This window comes from Furipterus horrens, unplaced genomic scaffold (assembly GCF_987537825.1).
Source record: "Furipterus horrens unplaced genomic scaffold, mFurHor1.1.pri manual_scaffold_4, whole genome shotgun sequence".
NCBI classification, from domain to species: Eukaryota; Metazoa; Chordata; class Mammalia; order Chiroptera; family Furipteridae; genus Furipterus; species Furipterus horrens.
Window position 1 is genome coordinate 195,222,332 of NW_028327174.1, and position 24,697 is coordinate 195,247,028.

General features: G+C 39.5%; 1 protein-coding gene across 1 annotated transcript in view; it reads left to right on the top strand.

Annotated features, from left to right (window-relative positions):
• Positions 1–24,697, top strand: part of RABGAP1 (RAB GTPase activating protein 1) — a 147,150-nt gene that overhangs the window by 89,513 nt on the left and 32,940 nt on the right. The window contains exons 14-15 of the mRNA XM_090274692.1: positions 14,011–14,124; positions 21,703–21,777. Of these exons, the coding sequence (XP_090130818.1) occupies positions 14,011–14,124; positions 21,703–21,777 (189 nt within the window). The remainder of the gene's footprint in view (positions 1–14,010; positions 14,125–21,702; positions 21,778–24,697) is intronic.

The following is a 24,697-nucleotide window of genomic DNA, read 5'->3' on the forward strand; positions in this document are numbered from 1 at the left end:
GTGTTGGGACTCAAGAAACATAATTTTTGCCTGAAAGCTATATAAAAATATGTAAACAAATGTTGAAACCCAGAACATATATGTGTAGCTTGTGAATATGTATATGAACACAGACCTCTTACAGAATTCTAAATGCAGTTCAACAATATACTGCTGAAGATGTTTGTGACCAGTAGTATTCTCATTTTAATGTTTGTTAACTGTTCTGTGAGCAGGGAACTCCAGAGTTCTAAAGTCGTATTGAATATATCTAGCCGTTTTACAGCGGCTATGTATATTTGCTACTTAATAAGTACAGTTAAATCTGGCTTACGACTTATTTTCAGAAGAAACTAACTTTTTTAAAGTAAAACTGAGTGTCTTTAAGCATTATGAAACAAACATTTTCTTAAAAGTCATAATTTCATTTGGGTCTTGATCATTGTGGTGTATTATGAGAGTGATTTTGAGAAGATTTTATTTTTAGCCCATAATGCTATGTAAAATCTTTAAGTAAATAATACATCAGACAATACAGTCTGTATTAATCTGTACCGATAGGGCATTTGATATGCAATTTTGCTCAATAATATAAAAATACAATTGAAATAAGTATTCAAAACATCAGTTATCAGAAACATTTGTTTGGAATATGACTTTGTTTGTAATAATTTTGTGGCTTCTAATTTAGCTAACACATAAATTACCTCCTCTCCTACCTTTTAACTTAAAATGACACTTTTTGTGTTCACTTTTGTCAGGTAACAGTTCTTAAGTATTTCTTACTTCTTCGCCTCTCAATAATGGATTGCTGTGAAGGCAAATGAGCAGTAGCAAAACAGGAAAACATTGATAACGCAGTTAGCATTTATGCTTTATCTATACATGATTTGGTACAGTTTTGCCAAACATTGAATAATTTTCCTGTGGGAAACTGGAGCCCTAAAAGGAAATGAACATAGCTAAAAGGCTGCATATCACATGGGACTTAGATTTATTTTTAGAATGGCACTATCATGCCATATTTGGATTGAAACAATGTGATAGCAGTACATTATTTTATTAAAGAGCTTTTTTTTCTGAAGTCACCTAATTTTTTATTTACATTTGTATGCTATAGATTTAACTTAAGAAGTATATAACTGTTCAGCTGATACAGTGCTAAAGTATATATTAAACTTAGAGGCACTAGTTTGGCAAACAGTTCTGGAGCCTGCTTCTGAGTCTTTGCTTTCTGTAGTAAAGATTCTTTGACAGTTCATTGATTATCATACATAGCTGTCAAGCTTTGGGCGGGTAAGTCGTTTTCTCTATTGGAAGGCAAAAAGAATAAATAAGGATTGGTACCAGTGGGGGTTGGTATAGTTATTTGATTGTCTTGAAATGGAAGAGCTCTTTGCTAAATGAGGCAGTGATAATAGAGAAACCCAAACGGATTTTTGCCTCTGAGAAATGATTTTTTTAAAAGATAATCAACAAAAGTATTTCATACCGAGCTCTGCAATGTTTCGGTTATGGCTTTAGGTTAAGAAAAAAACCACTTATTGCACTGATGATATTTTGTGTTAGTTTTTTTGTTGCCTTATATTTCTTTTTTATAATTTCATTTGGATAAAATACATTATGATGTTGGTAAAATACAATGGATTTCTGAATTGCATACTATCTAGAATTGCAGATTCCCAACAGGGCGATAAGTCCCAAACATGGGAAAATCTGCCAAACACATTTTGTCCTTTGGCTTCCTTCCCAAGGTTGAAAATATGCCAACAGCACACATCTCAAGTACGATGGGGAAGAGCTGCTGCTGATGTACAGGACCTCATGCTACCTGCTGCCAATGCAGTATCTCATCTGCTTCTAATAACTCTGTGAGGAAGAGACCATTGCATAGATTTTACACAGAGGAATATTAAGGCTCAGACTAATTAAGAGACTTGTCCAAGGTCATAGAATTTAAGTGGGAGAGGCTGTATGCAGAGACAGAACTGCCTGTTGTGTGATCTCTGTAGAGCACCTAAATTCTGATGTTTTCATTCTTTGTCAAAAGTCCAGCTTCAGGCTTCACATAGTTGTGGCCAGGTTCTGAAATGCCTTCAGTTACTTCCATGTTTGTGGAAATATAGTTCCAGTTTGCTCTCTTTGTGATGTGTCGGAGCATGTGTTTGGAATGGAAGTTTTAAAGCATTAATTATTGAATAACTACACGATATATCATTTACTTAAATGTGTTAAAGATCAATTTCTTGTCCCTTTGTTTCAACTTTTGAAGTCTTTTATTAAGCGTTACTCAGTGACCATTTTACTGGAATTATTAGGTTTTCCTGTAAGAGCAAATCTCCAAGATAAATATACAAAGCAACATCTCCCCACAATCAAGTTTCCATTAAAATCCCTGCTGTTGCTTTGGGGGAAGCACAGTATGTAGGCTAAAAGGACGCTGGTTTGTAGAGCAGTGTGCTAGTCACACAGGGACAGAGTAAAAGTATGTGCGCATACGTACACATGTTCTGTGTTCTTCAAATCTTAGTGTAAGAGAAAGATGTTTTTGCATTGTCAGTGTTAGGTTATTATAGAATTCTTGTTGATTAAACTGTGAAAAGGACAAGAGGTTTTTTATACAAATACACTGTACCTCATTACTAAGGTATGGTGGTACTTTATTAGAATACTTATAATTCAACAAAATAGCAAAATGTAAAGAAGAAAGAAATTTGGAAAATAGAGGTAGAACAGGAAGATAATAGATAGATACACAGGTCATGAGATCCTGTGTTGTTTAAAGTTGGGCTGTGGATTTGGTTCTGAGCTTCCTAGAGACCAAAACAAAAATGGACATTGAGTCATTGTCCACAGAGAGAAAATATCCATATTTGTGTAGGAGAGACAGAATTTCTGATCGGGACACTGAGTAATGTGGTAGGTGTCCTCACGTACACCCCCATGCAGTACAAGGTTTCACTGGCAGTTGTGTTTTTATTTTTAAATAGGGTCTCAAAACATACCAATAGCACAATTTTATAAAGATGGTTCTTTGAGAGGACAAGATATTGTGGTCTAAAAATATATCTATCTATATTGGTCAGCCCTAATCAAAGAATAAAACCCAGGATAATTAAAAATTACTGATTATTGTTTTCATCTGTAATAATTAAGATACATGTGGAAGACCACCTAGCATTTACAGAAAATGCCCTATTTTGATTAACGGAGGACCACATGTTAGTATTTTTTTCGTTTTGTTTTTATGTTTAAGAGCATCATATATTTCTCTGTTTACGTGTCATTAGGGCCTTAGTGATTTCTGCTTTTCCATAAACAGTCAACAGTCTTCACCCAAGGAAACACTTTTACATGAGTAAAAAGAAAAAGCATATTGATGAAGTCTGTGTCATGTTGATTTTAGCTACAAGAGTCTAGAAAACAAAAGCATTTTTTAAATATATTGGGAATTATAAATGCCACTACTGATAAGAGAATTTTTTTTACTTTCATAGTATATTTATTTGGGTAAAGAATGTAGGCTAGAAAGAAAGAGTTGGATTCCAGTACCAGCTCCCCACTTTCTTGCCAAGTGATTCAAAATTCTGTGTTTGTTAAGTAGGAGAAATAATAGAATCCCCCTCAGAGGGTTGTATGTAAGGCTCTTAGAACAGTGGCTACAGATCTGTGTTAGTTCTTGTTATTGTTGCTTAATTATTTCTGAGTCTAGTGAGTGAATGTCAAAATTATTTCTGACAAGCTGTAGTTGACTTTTTAAGAGCAGAATGTAACCAAAAGATTATTTTATTTCTGTGAGGCATATTGTAAACATAGGATATGGTATAATGGATTAGAATGAGGTTCTGGTGTTTATTTTATTTTATATATTTTTAAAGTACTGCATGATGGCTTTTAACAAAGCATGTACAACATTCTGGTCTAGTCTTAAGATTTAACTTCTTTTCTAGGCATTAAGCTACCGTGGAAATAATAACCTTCCCTGTGCTGGTTATTTCTCATGGCAGCCTTCCATTGCATTTTCTTTGTTTGGGTACTTTCTTTTTCTTCCTGCCATTCTTAGCTTTCTATTTTTCAACTTGAGTTTACAAAGGGTGTGTATTCAAAGGGTTTCCGCCAGTTCCCAGTACCTTGTTAATCCTGAGAAGTTACCCAGTGGGCCATTTCTCACAGTAAGATATAAAAATAGTCATCCAGAAAAATTACAGAATGTGGTACCACTGTGTTTTGAACTAATGGCCAACTTTCAAAACCAACACAGGGAGAAGAAAACAGCACAAACATTAGCTTTTGCTTAGATTTTTCCCTGAGCAAATTATTTTAGAAGAACCTTAAAATTTTAAAAAGGAACAAAGCCTCACCATTGCTTTATCATATACACTAAAAGAGCATAAGAATTGGGGCCAAGAAAGAAAGCATGTAGAAATCGGTCACATGAACACAGCCTACTTCTGATTTCTGTTGAGCTTATACCCAGTGTTCATTTCACCAGTTTTAGTCCACAAATTCAGTCCAGCATTTTATTGGTTGCCTAATAAGTGCAAATCATTACTGATATGTGAACTTGAGTGGCTTAACCTCACTAAACCTAAATTTCCATATTGAATAACAAGGAGGTAGTGCCTTTTTCTCTTGTAATAAACTATATTTTAAGAACATTTTTAGGTTTACAGAAATGTTGTGAAAATAGTACAGTGTATTCCCATATACTTTGCACACCTTCCCCTGTTATTAACATCTTACATTGGTATGGTACATTTGTTACATGCTTGTAATTATAAACCAATATTGGGACATTAATATTAACTGAAGTCCATATTTTATTTAGATTTCCTTAGTTGTTATCTAATGTCCGTTCTGTGTTTCAGACCCCCTCCAGGATACTGCATTACATTTAGTCCTCACGTCTCCTTTTGACTGTGTCAGTTTCTTAGCCTTCCCTTATTTTTGATGACTTTGACAGTTTTAAGGAATGCTGGGCAGGTATTTTAGAGTGCCCTTCAACTGGAATCTGTCTGATGTTTTTCTCTTAAGGTTTCTAAGTTTTTAGGAAGAATGCGTAAGTACTGTTTTCATTATCTCACATCCAGGGTACACACTATCAACATGACTTGTCACTGTTGATGTTGACCTTGATCATCTGGCCGAGGTCTTGTCAGAGTTCCCCACTGTTAAGTTGCTTTTTTTCCCCCGTCCACACTGTACTTCCCTGAAGGAATTCACTGCGCACAGCCCACACAGGAATAGGCACCCTCCCTGAATGCAGGGTGTCTACATGAGTTGTTTGGAATTGTTCTGCATGGGATATTTGTCTCATTTCCCCATTCATTTATTTATTCAGTCATTTAAGTATGGACTCGTGGATATTTATTTTGTGTTTTAGATTATAATCCAGTACTACTTCATTTATTTTATTGCTCAAGTCGTCACAGCCTTGGCCATTGGAAAACTCTTCCACGTGGCTCATGTGTCCCTCTGACATACTCCTGTGATTGTGGGTTTGTATTTTTTGTGGTGGGAAATTGGGGAGCGTTTCCTTACTCTCTGGCACTTCTCTATGTTCAGTATGTATATAACATACCCCAGTCCTATTATCAACCATTTCTGTAATGAACCCTGGTTCCTTTTATTGGTAAATTAGAAACCAAGATCCGGACACTAGGTGTGCGTATTGCTCCTGGGTGCTAGTACTTTTAAACCGTCTCAGCTGACAGAGCAAGAAAATATGTGTACCGTACCTTTTCTAAAATCAGTCAGCATGTGGGTTCAGCAAACAATGCACTGGAGTTAGAATGGGATGGGGTCAATAAACTTTATATGCAGTTCTTTGCAACTTTAGATACAGTTCTTAGTTATATATAGACTAGAAGGAGGACAAGACAAGTACATTAAGTGAGCATTCCAAACCAGCAGGATAATTGCTATAACGGTTCTATCAATGTGGTTTCAAAATTGATGCAACTTTTCTGGAGGACAGACTGGCAGAATACCTCAAAATCCAAAACACAAGGCTTATGCTGGATCTTCAGGGGAATAGAGTGGTTGTGGAAACCATCGCCTCCCTTTAAGAATCATGACTTGACTTTTCAGCCTTGGTTATAATAGCAAAAGAAGTAGAAGAGACTGAATATTCCAAAATCAAAATTTTGGCATAGGAAATTATGGTATAGCCATGTGACAAGTTACTGTGCATTAAAAATACTAGGGCCGGGCCGCAGCCCATGTGACTCAGTTGTTTGGAGTGTTGTCCTCTAAACCGAAAGGTTGTGGTTTCAGTTCCCAATTCCCGGTTAGGGCATATACCTAAGGTTGCAGGTTCAGTCCCCCTGGGTTGGGGCACATTTAAGAGGCAGCTGATTGATGTCTCTCTCTCCGTCTCTCTCCCCCACCTTGCTCCCTCCCTCTCCCCCTTCCCTTCCCCTCTCTCTAAAATCAACAAGGATGTTCTCCAGTGAGGATTTAAAAAAAAAAATGCTGGAGCAGGATAACTGTTAGATAACATGAAACAATATTCATGACATTTTGCAGTTAGTACTAAGTTAATTTTCAAAGCAGTATACACTTATAAAAATAATTATGCAAAAAGTTAGACATGTGTCCACCTAATTTCCGAGTTCTGCAGTTATTTTCCTTATTTCCCCTAGTAGTATAATTCCAAGGAAGCAAAATATTTTTTTAAAACAGGAAAACAAAAAGTTTTGTTATTATACTAAGAAAACAAAAAGTTAGATTTTTTCCTTTTAAAAATGCAATACGGTAATGTCATTAATTTAGGGTTATATTTGGGGAACAGTGAGTAGTCCCAGTTGGCAAGAATATCGATGGGAAGGCGGAAAAGAAGATTTGGAGTTATGGTGAAGTATAATTCTCAGTATTTTTTTAGTGAATAAATTTTAAAAGTGCTGATATTTTAGAGTACAGTTCTTAATGAAATTATTTCCAGCAATGTATGTATTATTCCATCATATGAATATACTATAATTTATTTATCTTTTTTCTGTGATGGACATTTGGGGTGTCTAGTTTTTGGCTAGTGCAAATAAGTTTATGCTGAACATTTTTGTACATGTTTTATTTCTCCTGGTAATACTAGGAGTGGATTTGCTCAGTCTGGGCAGGTGTGATTTTAAATTTATTGCCTTATAATTCACCAAATTGTTTGTATCATTTTACACCTTTGTTAGCGAAAATTGAGAGTTCCAGTTTCATATCCTCACCAACATTTGGTATTGTCTTTTTATTTTAGCCAATCTTAATATGTTTCAGTGTGTGTGATTATAATTTCTGAACTGTTTATGCTGTTTATATTGCTGCTGGGAATGTAAGGGACAATGTGCCACTATAGTTAGGGGGTTTTATTTAAACCTTTACTACATAAGAGATAACGGAAATATTGCATGCAGACTTTGAGAACTGAATTCCGTAAAAGGTAGCAAACATTTTTAACATTTGTTATTGCATGAAAAAAGATAAAAACATGTGTGTCCAAGGGAATATACGTTTTAAGTTATGACAGTTTGTTACAGAATATCTGTAGGTAAAGTGTGTATGGAATTAATCAGAAGTAGCATATATCAGTGTATTTTAAAATCATTACAAAAATTTCCCCAGTTATATAGCCCTTGACAAATTACTGTGTTGTATATTTAAGGCAGGGCTCGGCACAGCATGGCCTAGGGGCTCAGCATACTACCTGTTCTTATAAATAAAGTTTTATTAGAATACCAAAGTGTTTGCTTATTTACATATTGTCTGTAGCTGCTTTTGCTCTACAAAGGGAGAGCTGAGTAGTTGGGACACTGAGTGTCCCACAAAGCTGGAAATATTTGCTATCTTTTAACAGAAAAAGTTTGCAAGATGTTAATAGTGCATAATCATATGGCATTTTCTTTTTCTTCTGGAGATTAAATGAAGCAGCCAAAACACAGACCCAGCTGATCCCGCCCCCCAAAAACTACTGCCATAACTACAATAATTTTTAAGGCCTATCAACTGACGGTAGTTTTGCCATTCCCTCTTCTTTTAAGTTTACATCTCTGCACAGTTGCCTTCAGTACATTTGTAAAAACTTGTTCGTTAAGCTATTTCACCAACTATAGTCTGGTTGAGAGGCTGGATGTGGCTGACTTCATCGATCTGGCTGGGAAGTGTCATCCACTGTGCACCGCACGGCAAGCTCCCTGTATCAGCTGTGTTAACGCCTTAGAAATAAAAAGCATGTGGATTGTGTGGACCCTAATTTTAAAAGCACTTGGGTGTGAATGTTTTTCAGAACTCTTTGCTGTGTTCTCCTGGGAAGGAATCATCCATAGTGTTACTATGTTTTCAGAATCTTTCAAATTTAATGATGTCATTATTCTGATAGGAATTTACTAAATTTGTCATTAGAATTTCTGGACCATGTTTGTGCAGTTTGGCTTCTGGTAAGTCAAATGATTTGTTCCTAAGTTCTTCCGCATGTTTTCTAAGCCCAAATATTTTAGGCAGCTGGCTCACATGGAACTCCTAGACTTAATTATTCTTGAAGGCATCAAAGATTCAGCATGTGAAGTTTCAAATTCTCCTGTTTTCAAGGGCATTTTACCCCTTAATTCTTTGGTGACTCCCATGGTCGATCAATGGATAAGCGAAAGATTGATGAAAACCGACCACTTGTGGAATATCACTGGGTCTTTGTTGTTGTTGTTATTTTTCCATCCTGTGTGCATTTGAATTTTCAAATTATGTATCTCTAATGATTGTGCATCCTTTTCAAGTTATTTTCATAATCATTCTAATATGACTGATTACCTGGCATAAAACATTCTGAAGCTTTCCATATTCTCTCAATTCTTAATGAAATTTTCTAACCTTCCTGCTTGTCTTAAGCCATTGTGTATCATTCTTAGCATGTTTTAGAACTTTCATTGTTATTTCATAGAATTCCTAGAGTAAATTCATCTGGCATTTTAAAAAACCACAATTCTCTTGAGAAATGGAGATACAGTTCAAGTGGAGATACATTTCAAGAATAGAGGTAACCGGTTTTTCAGAATTTCTTGTAACTACATTCCAAATACAGGTTAATAACATGTCTGTTCATCATTTCTGGAAAGTTTTTGTCAATGTGAAATTTATCTTAATCATTGTTTTAGTGCTTTAAATCCCCACTCTCTTTTTCAAGTTCCAAAACCTTTCAGAAACTGCTTCATGCTGCTTTGGGTCACCTTCCTTCAGTACTTTAAAATTAATAATTCTGATTTTTCAAGTCCCGTATGTTTGAAGTACTGTGTTCAGACTAGTCCAGGTAACAGCCCTCTTTATCATTGCACGAGAAATCACTGTCCTTGGCAGACATTTTGGCTGGCTGTCCCATTGTGGTTTTAATTGACCATGCCTTGGTCAATTATTTTATTGCTCTTTTATTTGCTTGTTTGCCACTTGTGTAATTCCTTTTATTGAAGTGTCTTCTCAGATGTTTACCCATTTTATTAGATTGTTCTTTTCTTTGAGTTATGTATATATTCTGGAAACACAGTTCCTTTTCAGATATATGTACTTCTTGCCTATGTCTTTTCTTAAGAGCATGTTTTATAAGCAGAAAATTATAATTTCAGGAAGTCAGTTTATCATTTTTTCTTGATACTGGGTGAGATAAGTTTCAAAATTGAAGCTGGGACTTTGTGGTCCATGTAGTTGGTTGAGCTATTCATGAAACATATTTATTAACAATAAAGATTTTTTAATTCCCTGGAAAATAATATGTGCCTTTTATTATCTCTGTATATTGCTATTTCACATTCTATGTGTTTGTTAAAATTAAACCTGAGTTCAGGAGAATCCACGTATCCTTAGGGCTGGGTTAAAAAAATTCTAAACCCACAATAATATAGCATATATTTCTGATATTGACCCCTTTCCTTGTTATTTCTCTTGACAATTGCAGGATGATTTGATTTATTTTATGTTTTGAGCTAAAAGACTCAAAGTCTTTGATCTGTTTCTCATGACAGTTATTTTCGCTTTCCTATATTTAACCCTATTTCGAAGTTATTAATGAATCGGTCATTTCACCTTTTTTTCCTTTTTTCTCTTAGATATTTAGTTGGAATGTCTTTTAAATTATTCATTTAATAAGGTTCTTTCCTGATTTTGTTTGGTGTCTCATGCACATGGGTCTTGAATTACACATTAGCATTAGAGCTCCTGCTTGGGTAGGGCTGTCGACCCTATGAGCATCGCCCTTTGCTGAATCTCAAAGAAGCGTTGGGACTGTTCCGGGGTGTGTTCACCAAGCATGACTGGGTGCCATGCAGTATGCGAGGCTCTGTGGAAGTTACACATCTGAATCACCGTTTCTGCCCCCACGTGAATAACTTCATGTGTATCAGTTGTGTGTGTGTGTTCAGAGGACAGCCCAGCTCTCGGCATCGCTGGAGACTTGCCTCCTTTCACGTCTATCATGTGATACCTATATTCCTGCCAGGCACTGCGAGAAGCTTTCTCTCTTTATAATTTATATGTACATTTAATGTAACCCTTACTATAGCTTTATAAGGTGGGTGATGTTAGCCAGAGAAAATAAGAAACTTACCTAAAGTTGTTTAACTAGTAAGAAACTGAGCCAACTTTCAAACTCAGATTTATCGGACTCTCAGCTATGCCCCTGGTTTTTAAGGCCTTGAGGTAAGTGTGGACTTACATCATTTTCATCATTTAGGTATATATATATATATGTATATATACTTAAAAGTATTAGTGGTAACTTTTAATCTAAAGCATTTAAGTTATCCTGAGTTTCTTTTTTATTTGTATAAGTATCCTTTTTTTATATGTTTTTCCATTGTAATTGGAAATGAGTTCCATATGTAAGTTATATACAGTAAAATTCACCAATTTTAAGTTAATGGTTCAATACAGTTTAACCACGAAGGTGATAAATAATATTTCCATCACTTCAAAAAGTTCTCTGCTTTCTATAACTTATGAGTTTTCCTTTTGTAAATTTCATATACATGGCATTATAGATAGTAGTCTTTTGTGTCTGACTTTTTTTCATAGAATGTTTGTGCGATCCATCCATGCTGTGTGTATCAATAGGTTTTGAGTAGTATTTCACTATATGGATGCGCCGCCCTTATTTATTTATTTTTTTTAAATCAACTTACCCATTGGCGCATATTTGTATTGTTTCCAGTTTTGGTTATATTATGAGTAAAGCTGCTATGAACATTTGAGTTCAAGTCTTTGCACATATTCATATTTTCATTTTTCTTAGATAAATATCGAGGATTGGAGTAATTAAATTGTATGGTAAATGTATGTTTAACTTTATTTAAAAACCTTCAAATTGTTTTCAAAGTATTTGCACCATTTTGCGTTTTCACCAGCAATGTACAGGAGTTCCAGTTGTTTTACACCCTTTGCCAGCACTTAGTATCCTGGATCTTTTTAATCTTAGTGTTCAGTGGGTGTTTAGTGGAATCTCATTGTGTTTTTAATTTATATTTCCCTGATGACTAATGATGTTAAATTATGTTCTTGAGCTTATTTGCCATCTGTATGTCTTCTGTGGGGTATCGATTCAATCTTTTATACCACCATTCCCCTCTTTCTATAAATCACTTGTCTCCTTATTTGAGTTATATTCTGGATAAAACTTTATTATCAGATAGATTTTAAAGTTATTTTGTCCTGACCATGGTTTGTTTACATTTTCATGTTTTTAATAGTGGCTTTTGATTTGAATAGTAAAATTCTAAAATTTGAATGAAGTTTATCATTTTTTGTTTTATGATTCATGACTCATAGGGCCCGTCTAGAGAGCTATGCAGCTTTTTCTCTCTGGTATTGTTACCTACAAATTCTAGCTACTTTTTCTTCCCCAAATTCTGCTCTCTTTTTTTCTCAACTTTGTGAGACACTCCCCACCCCTAGATCTGTTTCTGTGCCCTCTCTATGGGCTGCAGCGTGGAAGCTGCCACCAGCCAGTAGCTGCCGTAGTCTTAGGTCTCACCTTGAATTCTGTTCTTTTGTCAGGAATCGCCACAGGTCTGAGTTGCCTTAATTGTTGTTAATAACATTAAAAACTAGTACATAGTCATGTATGCCAGTAAAGCTCCTTGGGAAGCAGTTTGGCAGTGTCTCTGAAGGTTTTAATAGGTTACTGGTTAAGAAAGAGCATAGACTTTAAAGTTAATCAGTTCAAATCCCACAACTGTAAAGTATTTATGACCCTGGTAACATAGTTAGCCGAAAGGCTAGAGAAATTACCAGAGTGTCAAGTTCTTGGGTGATGTCATGAATATGATATAGTCCCTTCAAGAAGAATCAAGGCCATTGTCTTGGCTGTGAAGACAATGCACGGTTCAAATCGAAGGTCCTGTTTCTGTGCTCCAGTTCTTTAGCATGTGAGCAAATAATATTTAACAAGGGGGAAATATTAGAAATAGCTGGACAGTTGGTACATTTTATGAAGGATTGCTGACATTGTTGACATTTATTCAGTTTTGGTTAAGTCATGACAAAAGAGGAAACAGTTTTTCTCCATTGACAAAAGCAAGGGATATTTTCCCATAGTCTGTTTGCGTCCCTTGGCATTTGGTGGACTAGCTTTAGCTTCATATTGAGTCGACTGCTGTGTACGTTTTTTATGCCATTTGCCCCTAGGATAAATCTTCTCTTTTCTATTTGAGAACCTGGTCATGGGCTTCATGCCAAAGGATCAGTTAAAGCAACAATTTTTGTACCCAGTTTTCTTTCTTTTTACTCCTCACCAGAGGATTTTTTGTTGTTGTTGTTGAATTCATAGAGAGGCAGAGAGAGAGGGAGAGAGAGAAACATCTATTGGATGCCTTTTGCAGACACCCCTACCAGGGATCAAACTGTCAGCCTAGGTATGTGCCCTAACAAGGGATTGAACCTGCACCCTTTTTGGTGTACAGGACAGTTCTCCAACTGGCTGAGCCACCATGCCAAGGCTGTACCCAGTTTTTTTTTTTTAACAGGAGCAATTTACCACCTTTTGAGATTAGATTTGGTGTTTTCCTATGAGAAGTCTGTTTGGAATAGCACGTTTTACCTTGTTACAATAAAGAGGTCACCAGCTACACTTTTCTTGCAAAAGGGATGGAGTGTACCTGAGGGGTATGCAGTAAAACAGGTTGCTTTTCTTCTATCATTTTTTTCCCTTAACATTTGATTTTGAGTAGTTGATCCCTGAAGACATAGTAACTCTGGGCATGCATATGTGTATATGAGGTCTGTCCAGAAAGAGTCCAGCCATTATTCATATAATAAGAACTGTTTGCGTGATATCGATGTAGCCTAGCAGCAAAGGACAGTGGGCTAGAATGCGCATGCGTGAACAATGACAGCTTTACTATACTGGTCAGTGGGGGCAGTAGACACTGTTGAGTGAGCATGTGTACTGTGTGGCTGTTGTATTCAAAATGACTGAGCGGGTAGAGCAACAAATCTGTGTCAGATTTTGCGTTAAGCTTGAACATTCTTCCATGGAAACTATTCGGATGACTCAGAAGGCCGCAGCTATGGGCAGCTGGCGATTGGAAGCTTCATCGCAACAACACTCCCGCTCATGCATCATGTCTCATGCAGAGTGTTTTGGTGAAACATCAAATCGCTCGGGTGACTCAACCCCTACCACAGCCCAGATTTGGTGCCCTGTGACTTCTGGCTTTTCCCAGAACTAAAAATTCCCTTTGAAAGGGAAGAGATTTCAGACCATTGGTGAGATTCAGGAAAGTATGATGGGGTAGCTGACGTCGATTGGGAAAACTGTGTGAGGTTCCCAGGTGCCTCCTTTGAAGGGAACTGAGGCATCATTGTGCTGTGTACAATGTTTCTTCTATCTTGTATCTTCTTCAGTAAAGGTCTCTCTTTTTCATATTGCATGGCTGGATACCTTCTGGATAAACCCCATATATGCCCCTGCAGCATTTTAAAGCATGTAAATGAGAAGACCTTGTATAAACCCAAACAAATAGGTACATGACTGACCACTAAGCCTTTCCTTTGCTTATGTTTCCACAGGAGTCTCCCCAGGACAGTGCTATCACCCGGGATATTAACCGGACATTCCCAGCCCATGACTACTTCAAGGATACAGGAGGAGATGGCCAAGATTCTTTATATAAAATATGCAAGGTATTTCATGTCAAAAACAAAAGCAAAACACCTTCATTTTGAATGGTCAGTCTGTTTCTTTGAGATTATGTATTTGATGTTCAAGAATGAAAAAAAAAGAGAGAGAGAAAAGACTTTGTAAAATCAAAGGAAGAATACAATTTTAGACTATAATGAACAGGAATTAACTGGAAATAAAATGGTAGGGCTCCTTTTACGCTTTTAAACAGGACTTCCAGGTGACAGTTCCCTGGCTCCGCGTTTAGACTTTCAGAAATTGGTTTTGTGAAACTAGTTGAGCTCTATAACACTGCAGGCCCCTTTTCAGTATGCACAGTGTAAGTGATAAACTTGGCACCTGTGAGACGTCTAATAGTAGCAAGTGCTAGTGCCCATCCAGGTGGACTTTTAACACCGCAGCATAATAAATGCTGGGAAATACTAATATCTGTCAAAAAGGTCTGTATCTAGAAACCACAAAGAAAATGATACACTGTTCAACTTCAGTAACTCATTTTCCAGTAGATTTTAGTAACTTTAGAGCCAAAAGGAGGAGTTGGGACCAGAGTTCCTCAGCCTTACTCTGTTCATCTGTCTCCCCCCGCCCCCCCAAAAAACTAATCAAGTACCTATTTAACATTGACATAAGAAGTACAGTCAAGGCATGAGACATGTCCTTAAGGAACTTAACATATTATGATTGGAAAGGCTAAACTAACAACTACTTTTAGAACAGGCTAGAAATAAAGGATGATTCGCCAGTGATAAATGAGGTGCTTTAAAGTGTAAAGACAGTTAGAATTTAGAGAAATGTTTCTTGGATTTAATTTTAATTTTCCCGTAGGATGCACAAAGCTGTGATTTGGCTGTAATTCTCTTGGATAGTCCCTTTTTAGCCCTTGCTCAGCAGTCCGCCCAGCCTCACAGAAGGGCAGCCCTGTGCCCACTGCCTCGGACCCCACTGCACTCCGGGTTCCGCCTCACGAGGGTCTTTTCGCAGCGCGCTCTGATCCTCTCGCCCACCTGGTTGCGTTCTCACTTCCCCCACAGCTTTGCTCACTCCCTCGTTCCTTCACCTCTGTCTGCCTGCTCCTCAAACGGGTCTTCCTCCTGAGACAGAGGCACTCGTTCACTCCTTCCCGTGCTCGGCACTGTCTTCCTCGTGCGCCCTTTTCCCCGCCCTCAGAGCTTCAGCTGTCACCCCTGCACAGATGTTGCCACATTTGCACTTGCTCAAGGCCGAAATTTCCAGCTGCTAGTTGGTCTCCATGTAAAGGTCTGTCAAGTAAATCAAACAAAACAGACTTAAAAACAGAGTTTATTTGTAAACACATTTTGCACTGAGTCCTCCATATCTTTGGGTGTCACATCTGCTGATTAAACCAATGGCAAATGTAAAATATTTAAGAAAAAAATCCCAGAAAGTTCCAAACACCAAAACCTGAATTTGTCATGCCCCTAGCATTAAACTGACTCCAGGTAAATGAAGTGGTATTAGACATATCCTGCTATAGCCTGTATGCAAATGCAGGTTATATGTAAGTACTACATCATTTTATATAAGGGCCTTGGACACCTGCAAATCTGATATCCACGTGAGTGCTGGAACCAGTCCCCTGTGGATACTGAGGGACAACTATATCATGAAAATTTTATGAAAATTTTCAGACATATATGAAAGTTAAATAGTATAATTATATACTCATATGTCTTCCCTCCCACCCCCAGGTTTAATATTTATCAGCATATTGCTACAGTTGCTTCATCTGTCCCTTTTAAAATTTTTCCTGAAGTAGTTTAAAGCAAATCTCAGACATCATGATCCAAAATTCTTCACTATACATCTCTAAAAAACAAGATCATTATCCAGCTATAGCGCCCATCATTATCATTCAGTAGCTACTCATTCAGGTTTCCCTAAATGGCCATAGCTTGGTTAGAGTCAGGATTCAGCAATATCCATATTATGTTTAGTTGTTCTATCTCTTTTAATTAAACCGTCTTTCTTTTCCCCCCGTGCCGGGTTTTGCTGAAGATACAGTTATATCTCTGTTAGTTTTCAGTTCTTTCCTTTGGCCGTGTGGAGTTTGATATGACTGATGCGCCTTGTAGCCTCCCTTCCCTCTCTGTCCGCTGCCCTGGCCCCAGTCTCTGTCATCTGGTGCTGGCACTTTTACAGATGCCACCTTGCATTAGTCTTTGCCTTTGGATTCTAGCCTATTTATTGTTTTCTCTTCATTGACCCCAAAATTGAACCACTTCAGTGGCCCCCACTGAAGCCTTTAAAGCTTCCCCGTAACCCACAGAATGAAATTTTAAAATTTCTTAGTTTATTTCCTGGTCCTAGATCCCTTAGCTTAGCTAAGTTAAAGGCACTTTATAATATATCCCGGCTTATTCCCTAAAGATTTTGCGTTTCAACCACATTGAACTTCTCACATGTACTCAGGTTGCTTTACTTGTCAAACTTCCCAACTGAACTGTGAAGTTCTCAAGGGCAGGAACCGTTTCTTGTGTATGTTAGCATGTGTAGCACTTGGCACAGTGGTCGGCACTAAATGTTGGATTAATGAAATGCCTTTTCTTCTCCATGTTTTCTGTAGCCTCCATGGACCTTATATTCCACACGTTTCCCAGATGTGTAGTGTACTTTCATGTGTGTAGGCATTCCTTGAGGCTTTTCTGTGAATCGATTTAGCGATGTGCTGAGCACTTGACAGGAGAGGACTGAGAGTAACGCATCAACTCTGTGTTATAAATACTATGCTTATTCTCATCTTACAAATAAAGAATATAAGTGAGGGGTTTAACATCTCAACGTAGACATTAGCTGTTGTGGGATTTTGGCCCAACTCTTAACTCTGAAGCCTATGTTGTTTTTTGACAAATCAACTGTTGATTGACACCTTCACAAACATTGAGCTGTGTTTGCATACATTACTATTAGTTTGTAACACAGTCTTAACAACATTTCTATTAACACTTGTTAATTTTTATAAATTTGAGTGGTGCTTCATTGTATTCGTCGGCAGCCGTCCGTCTCGAGAGACGATGGTGTAGCTTCTTAAGAGTCTATCTGCACCGCCGAGAATGGCTGTGCAGTCCGACTCGGGAGTGACACGGTATCTGTCTCCTCCCATGTTGAATCGACATCTTGCGATGACGCTGGAGTGTCCTCTCCAGTGGAGCTGAAACTACAGAGCCTGGGCAGGGTGATATGGAGGGTCTGCTGTTGCCCATGCAGCAGACCCCCCCTCTCTTCGCAGCTGAAGGGTCCAAGGGAAAGACGGAGTCAATACAGCTTGGCTTCAGGTGCGCCACAGGAGTTGCCGGTGTTGACTACAACGTCAAACCGCCTTAGGGACTCCGGCTCCGGATTTTCTGTCGGGGTTTACTCCCTTAGCCTTTCCCCTGAAGAGGTATGCCGCAAGGCAGCGGAGGTTTTTTGGAGTCAGAGTTTTCCTTCTCTGATGTGCCCTGACTGGAAGATCGAACCAGCGACACTTAGCTCGCAGGCCGACGCTCAATCCACTGAGCCAAACCATAAAACTATATATTCCAAGAAAGATATCATCCAAAGAAGCAACACATTCCATTGTACAATTTTATGGGTTTTAAAAATGTTGTTGGTAGCAACTTGAAATGCTTTTGTCTAAAAAATAAACAGACAAATAGGTATTCAAAGATGATTCTGTGTGACAGAACTTCTCAGTAATTGAATAAATAAAAGATCAAACTATCTCATCAATAATTTCTAAACCGAAAGCAGGACCCAGAGATTGAACTCATGACCAAAGCATCACGACCTTCCTATAAACAAACTTTGGACAAATCAAAAGAATTAGAAGCTACTGATTATACCACAAATTATTACTCTATTGACTTTGTCATTAAAAAAAATCAGCCACCATGGCCAGGTGGGCCCCCGTTGTACTAATGCAAAGTGGGAAGAACACGCCCTCCCATCACGGGAGGGAAATTGTAACCTGCCATAGCATCACCTAGATTCAGCACAGGTAGGTTCCAGGTTTGAAATACAGTGCAGCTACAAGTGTGTCTAAACACAGGGATGATGCTAAGACTTGCAACAATAATGGCTGTGACGCAGCCAGAAATGCCCCCAGTGGTCTGACAGAAGGTGGAAAGAGACATGTCTCATGACATACCTGTATTCTCCATGGTGGTGGCTGTTGCAAGTGTCGGAGATCTTGTACGCCAGGTGGACTGCAGGTGCACTGGTGGCAAGCGTGAACACTAGTGCCTGTGATCATGGGGAAGGTGTTATACTCTGCAATGAGGTTGTGGATGTTCCTCCTCCTGCAGCAGCCATGCTGTGGCCAGATGGATCCCCAGTTAAGAAAAGAGGTGGTGACTTTAGCCAAGGGAATGTTGCCACTGGGTGGTATGTGGTCAGAATTAGGAAGGGCAAGGACAGGGGGCAGTGGTTTTCCTATGGAGCAGGAGTGGTGTCCATGGGCTCCTCGGGGTCCATGGCAGGGATTTGGTGAACTGCCATGGATCTTACACTGCCACCTGGAGATGATACGACTGTGGTGGCATAGTACGGAGGAGTCGTGTCCATTTCGGTGTCATCATCCTGTAAAGCGGGCCGAGAGGTCAAACGTGTAGATGCTCTGGCAGTGATCGTAACAGGGGCCTGCCCCATTTGAGTGGCCAGGGGAAGGGTTCCTGCAGGCACCGAGGCAGATGGAGGCAGAGAAGCAGCAGGCTGAGTGACCTGGGTCTTGTCCCCCGCAGTCTTTTTCCTTGGACCCTCAGATCTTTCCATGGTGTGCAGCTTTGGGTCCATGGCAAGGCAAGGAAGTTTAGCAGGCGGGGGCAGCTCACCTCGATCCCACCGCAGTGGTGGCAGTGGAAGCAAGAGCGGCCCAGACTGCTTTCTTTTGCGGGGCCTCCTGCTGGCAGAGGCCGGGGGAGAATTGCTGCTGGATTGCTTCTCCTTCCCTACACATACTGAATCTGGAGTGCTGGGCAGATGCCCACTGCTGTGGGGGCTGTCCCCATGATCCTGCCCTTTTTCCTCTACCTGGCTGGTCTTGTGTGCCGTGTCTTTTGGGGACTCTTCCGGGACCTTCCCCACCACCTCCTTTGGGAAAGGAAGTGGGACGATTATAGAGGGTCCCGGCTCCTCAGCCTTGACTGCCTGCTCAGGTGGTGAGCGCAGGCCAGAAGATCTGCGACCTGAATGACGAATAGGGCCCGGTCTCAAGCTTCCAGACCTCCCGGATGTACAAGCAGGAAGCACAGGCTTCTGCGGGGGGTCCTTCCATTTCACCAACTGCTGGACTTCCAGAGGGAAGCGCACAGTCTGTGCGAGAGGACACCGCCCTCTCGGGACAAGGCCGAAGGCCGATGGACCGGGAGCATGACAGAAATGAAATAGTGGGTGGAAATGTCTGACAGCAGGGTGGTCCCAGCCAGGTGGGCCATAATCACGGGTGACATGGTGATGGCCACCAGGCAAGGGATGGTGGCCGCGGCGGAGGCGGCAGAAGAACAAGCGAATCCGAGAAATGAAATTGCCCATGTAGGGGCAGTTGTGCGCCAAACGAACTCAAATAAGAGTGGAAACAGGGAGAGTCTCTCCTTTGCTTCCTCCTCCTCTGGGGTTCTAGCACACACTGAACTGACTTCAGCCAGGACCTTCTGATGTCTCCATGGAAACATCAATGGACCTTGAGAGGTCACAGAGGAAGGGGCGGGGCCTCCCTGAATGGCCAATCCCATCATGACCTTCTAGCACCTGGGACCTGCATCTCTGTGTAGCAAGTGTTTGGCACCTGCCTTGCCCTCCATGAGGCCTTTGTCCCATACCACTGAGGCCCCACCTGCCTGACATCACCGTGTCTGGCCACTGGCTCTGTGGGAGCTTTGGCGCCTGCCCCACTGTTGTCCCAGGGGCCAGGTCCTGCTCAAAGTCAGTACGGGAGCCACCTGGCTCCTTCCTGGACATGGCCCACCTCCTCAGGGGACCTTTTCAGCTTCTCTTGGAAGCCCGAGGCAGGTGCACTTTCTCCATGTCTGCCCTGGCCACCAGCCTCACCAGTCAGCTGTGAAACACTGTGAGGTGGAGTGGACACAAAGCCCTAACCAACAGGCTGCTGCACCTGGAGACATCCCAGAAAAGAGCTGGCAGCTAGCAGGGGTGTAAACCCAATGTGCTGAATTACTAATGAATAAAAAGGGAAGGAACTAATGGAAATCAAAGCATACCGAATTGCTCAGAAGGAACATACATATATATTAACTTTAGAATTTGTTAAACATGTGTATTATATTAAACATGATAAAACATGATATATTATATATATCATTGTATTATAAACAGCCATTTCTAAGCTGTGTGCACATCTTGCCTTTAAAAAAGCACATGGTTCTTGTTCTGTGGTCCGCTCATCAGATAAGCTTTGATGAAGTGGGGTATGTAATGGGATTACATTGAATTTACCTGAATTTATGAATGCATGATTATATTATGTATATTTAAAAGCTAGAGCTTCACCAAAATCTAATGTTAAAATCTGTGTTTTTATATGTTGACTTAATTTTCATTTAATAAGCATTGGCATAACATTTTACTAAGTGATCTGAATTCTAAACATACCCAATTCTAAATTGCCTTCCTGGGACACAGAGGAACCTTGGCACAAAAAATAAGTGGACAATATAAAGAATTTTATTAGAAATAAATTTGTCAAACAGGAAATAGCATCTTGAATCTATAGGAATTCCCCTTTCCACCACAGCTTACATAAGAACTAGAAATATTTATCATAAAAACAAGACTCTGAAAAACAACTAAACAACCAGAGAGTAAACCACAAGGAATGTTAGATGTCAATATTCTGTTAAAGATAATGTTCAGAGAGATGGGTAGTGATCTACCACTGCCAAGAAAAATACAAAATACGAATTCCAGAGGAACCCACAAACAGCTTCAGAGTAGTCCCTCGTATCAGAAAAGTTATTACTGGCATTGTAGAAAGAATTGTATTTTGTTGTCTTTGCCAAAAGACTTTTTCCCAGAAAGGAGACGAGTAACAGTAACAGTGTTTAGTGAGTTCCTGCTCTGTGTGAGGTGCTGGTAGGCTGACTAGGACATCACCCCTGCCCCTGAGAAGCTAGCTCCTAACCCAGTGAGAGGATGGACATTGAAAATGCAGTGAGGTAAGTGCTGTAACAGCCACACACATGTAGCAGGTACCATAGGAGCACAGAAAAGAGGGAATTCTGGGGGCGTGGAATATGTTTGGAGCGTGAAAGAAGAGCGTATTTTTCAGGCATAAGGAAAAACATGAGCAAAGACAAGAAGATGTGACAACCTTTTTTTAGTGCCAGAATGGTGTTTGCTTAACCTTCCCTGCTTCTTGGCAACAGAAGGTAGTGTGGTGACAGATTTATTTATTGTAAAATAAAAATGGGATTGGAGAGAAATGTTTGCATTATTCCTTGACCATCAGAATGCCACAGTGGAGTGTGGGTAGCATCTTCTAGGTTCCTGTGTTCAAGGTCCCGTAGGGCAGCTATGGCCCACGAGTGACTGCACTCATTTACACCTCCTGTGATGCTTTTTTTCAGGCGTATTCTGTGTATGACGAAGAAATTGGCTATTGCCAGGGCCAATCTTTTCTCGCTGCTGTTCTGCTGCTCCATGTGAGTAAATGAGTCTGTTACGACTTAGACGGGGCCTGCCTCAGCTTATGTTAGCCCTAGACTGGAGCGCGGTTGTTCTAGGACATGCGTTTTAACTCCCTATTCTGGATACGTTTGTTTTTTCTTAATGTCATCATAGAAGAGGAGCATGGTGAGTGTAAGTGACAGTGTTGAAAACTGGTACAAGGGTAGACTTCATTTTTACTGCTAGGATGACTGGATAGCCTTCAGTCTTAGTTGGACCCTTGGGGACATTTTATCTTCTCTAAAGTAGTCACTGTCATTAGAATTTGTTTTGGGATTTGTGTTTTGGGGTGGGAGGGAGGCTGAGGAGTTGGCTTTCTTTAGTGCCATATTTTTTTCATTCATTTGTTCAGTAAAGACCTTTACCTTCCAGCTTATTGATATATTTTTCAGATCCACAGCAAAATTGAAAAATTCTTAAGGTGAACCTCAGTATACTCCACCTAATTTACCAATTAATATTTTTCCACACTGATTTCTCTGAGCCTCTCTGCATTTTCTCTTTTCCTCTTTTTTTACACACATACACACTTTATTTTTTTATCAGAAATATTTTTGGGGGAAATCTGTAGTAAATATCAATATACTTCACTCCTAAATACTTTAGCATGTATCTCCTAAGGACATAATCATAATACCACAATCACATCCAGGAAATTCCACACTGATTCAGTATTGGCTTACACACAATTTACATTCAATTTTCCACACTGGTTTACTTAGTAAAGTCCTTTATAGCTTTTTTTTCTAACCCAGATCAGTGGATTGTATTTGACTGATTTAGGCACTATATTTGGTTGTCATCTCTCTCTGTTCTTTTAATCTAAACTACCCCCTTGCCTTTTTTATGTATTTCATATCACTGAAAAATTTGAGCAAATTATCTTGTAAAACATCCCACATTCTTAATTTTTGATTCAAGTTAAAATGCTTGGCAAAAATACACAGGTGATGTTACCTGAGAGTTTTTTGAGCACCTGTTGTGGTCGGTACTGTGCTAGAGATCAGGAGAGGATAATGTAGACATGGTCTCAATCCTTGTGGATACAGAGCTAGTGAAGCTGGCCACCTTTGAGCAGAAAGTCCCACAAGTCTATCATTATTCATTTCAATGGCTCTATGAAGACATAGTGAAATGTCTGATGCAAGACTATAACAGAGAAACCACATTTAGATTCCAGGCTTCTCTGGGGAGGTAACCTTTAAAGTGAACCCTGAAATTGAGAAGGGTTCTCATTTAGCTTCCTTTAACATTCTTATGAAAATAATTAAAAGTATTTAAAAAGCAAGCGAGTAGAGAATAGAGCGTTTCCCAGAAAAGGAAATAGTACAATATATAGAAGCACTGAAGTTCGAAAAACTTTGCAGATGGAAGGAACTGACAGGGCCTAGGACTGGAGCTCCATGAGTAATGGGGGAGAGGAGGAGGACTGGGAGGCTGGGCCACGGAGTCTGGGTTCTGTTTTTCTGAGCAGGGGGAAGCTTTGGAAGAGTTTTAAGCCTTTTTGTGTTGTAATACAAGTAAAATACAAGGTTGTAATACACATTAAACAAAAACTGCTACCTTGTTACCATTAACTGAACTTAGTTTATTGGTTGACAGGTAAAAATATGATAAAGTTGTGAGATTAATAAAAACAAGTGTGTTTGTGTATGTGTATATATAATGTGATGATTTGATACACAAACACATTGTGAAATGCTCATGCATTCAAGCTAATTACCATCCATCAAACAGGTAAAGGTTTTAAATTTTGTTTTGTTGTTCTTGGCAAAATTTATATTTCACAGTTTCATAAGCCTGTGTGGTCTGTCTTTGTTCTCAATTTCAGCCCAAGGACATTTACCTCCATTTAAGTATCACAGCCCCTTTAAAATGGATTTCCTGATCAAGTCCACAGGGTCTGAGTTTGGATTCTGCGCGGTTTGCCATGGTGTTAGATAAATGTCAGCATGGGGCAGGTGGGCTGCCTAACAGAAAGACCGCCCTGGGTCAGACCAAATCTCCCTCAGCTTGTATAAGGGTCTGGTCCTTTGCCTGAAGTCCTTAACCTTCTAATAGGAACATTCTGTATTTTCTCATTTATTACTTTACATGATTTGCTCTGCAGCTTTGCTTTATCCCGGTGATTTCTGTGCTCAGCCCACCTCCATCGTCTTGCTCCACAGAAGCCCGCCCATCCTCTTGACATTGTGAAGGCTTGCTACAGTCTCACCAAACCTTAAATAACATTTCCACTGCTTTCTTTCTATTTTGAAAACAAGACATTTTGCCAGGTTCTCGGGGAAATAGTCTTCTATAAAACAATGGAAGATGTAGGTATTATAAACGCGTAACGTCTGTAAATAGAAGGAGGGTTTTTGTAGTATTTTAAGTATTACTGTGAGTGTTAACTAGAGTACTTTAAGCATTACTGCAAGCCTTAGAACACATAAGGTTTCTCTAGCCATCTTTCTAAACAACACTGAGGAAGAAAAACGTTCTTGCTAGGATGAAACGGCAGCTAAGGGGTTGAAATGATTTACGAGGTCTCCCGATTTGCGCAAGATGAAACCTGCACCTGTGTGTTGGCCTGTCCTGCTCATTTCCAGCCCTGTCGTCCCTGCAGAGCCTCTGTCTCCCCCAGGCAGACTCGGGCGCTCCTGTTCTTGTGTTCTCACCGTCTTCCTGCCTAATTCTTGCTTCAGTTACTGTGCCCGGGTTGTGTGGGCAGCGCCGCGAGGACGGGAACGGTGTCTGACACAGCGCAGACATCAGTAAGCATTGCTCAGCTGAGTGAATGAACATTATGATTATGAAGCACAGCCACGGGCCTGAGTTACTGCGTATCACTGAACTTCCTGGTACCCAGATAAGAGGATAGAAGGAGGAATTTAATATACTGAAAAAACTTCT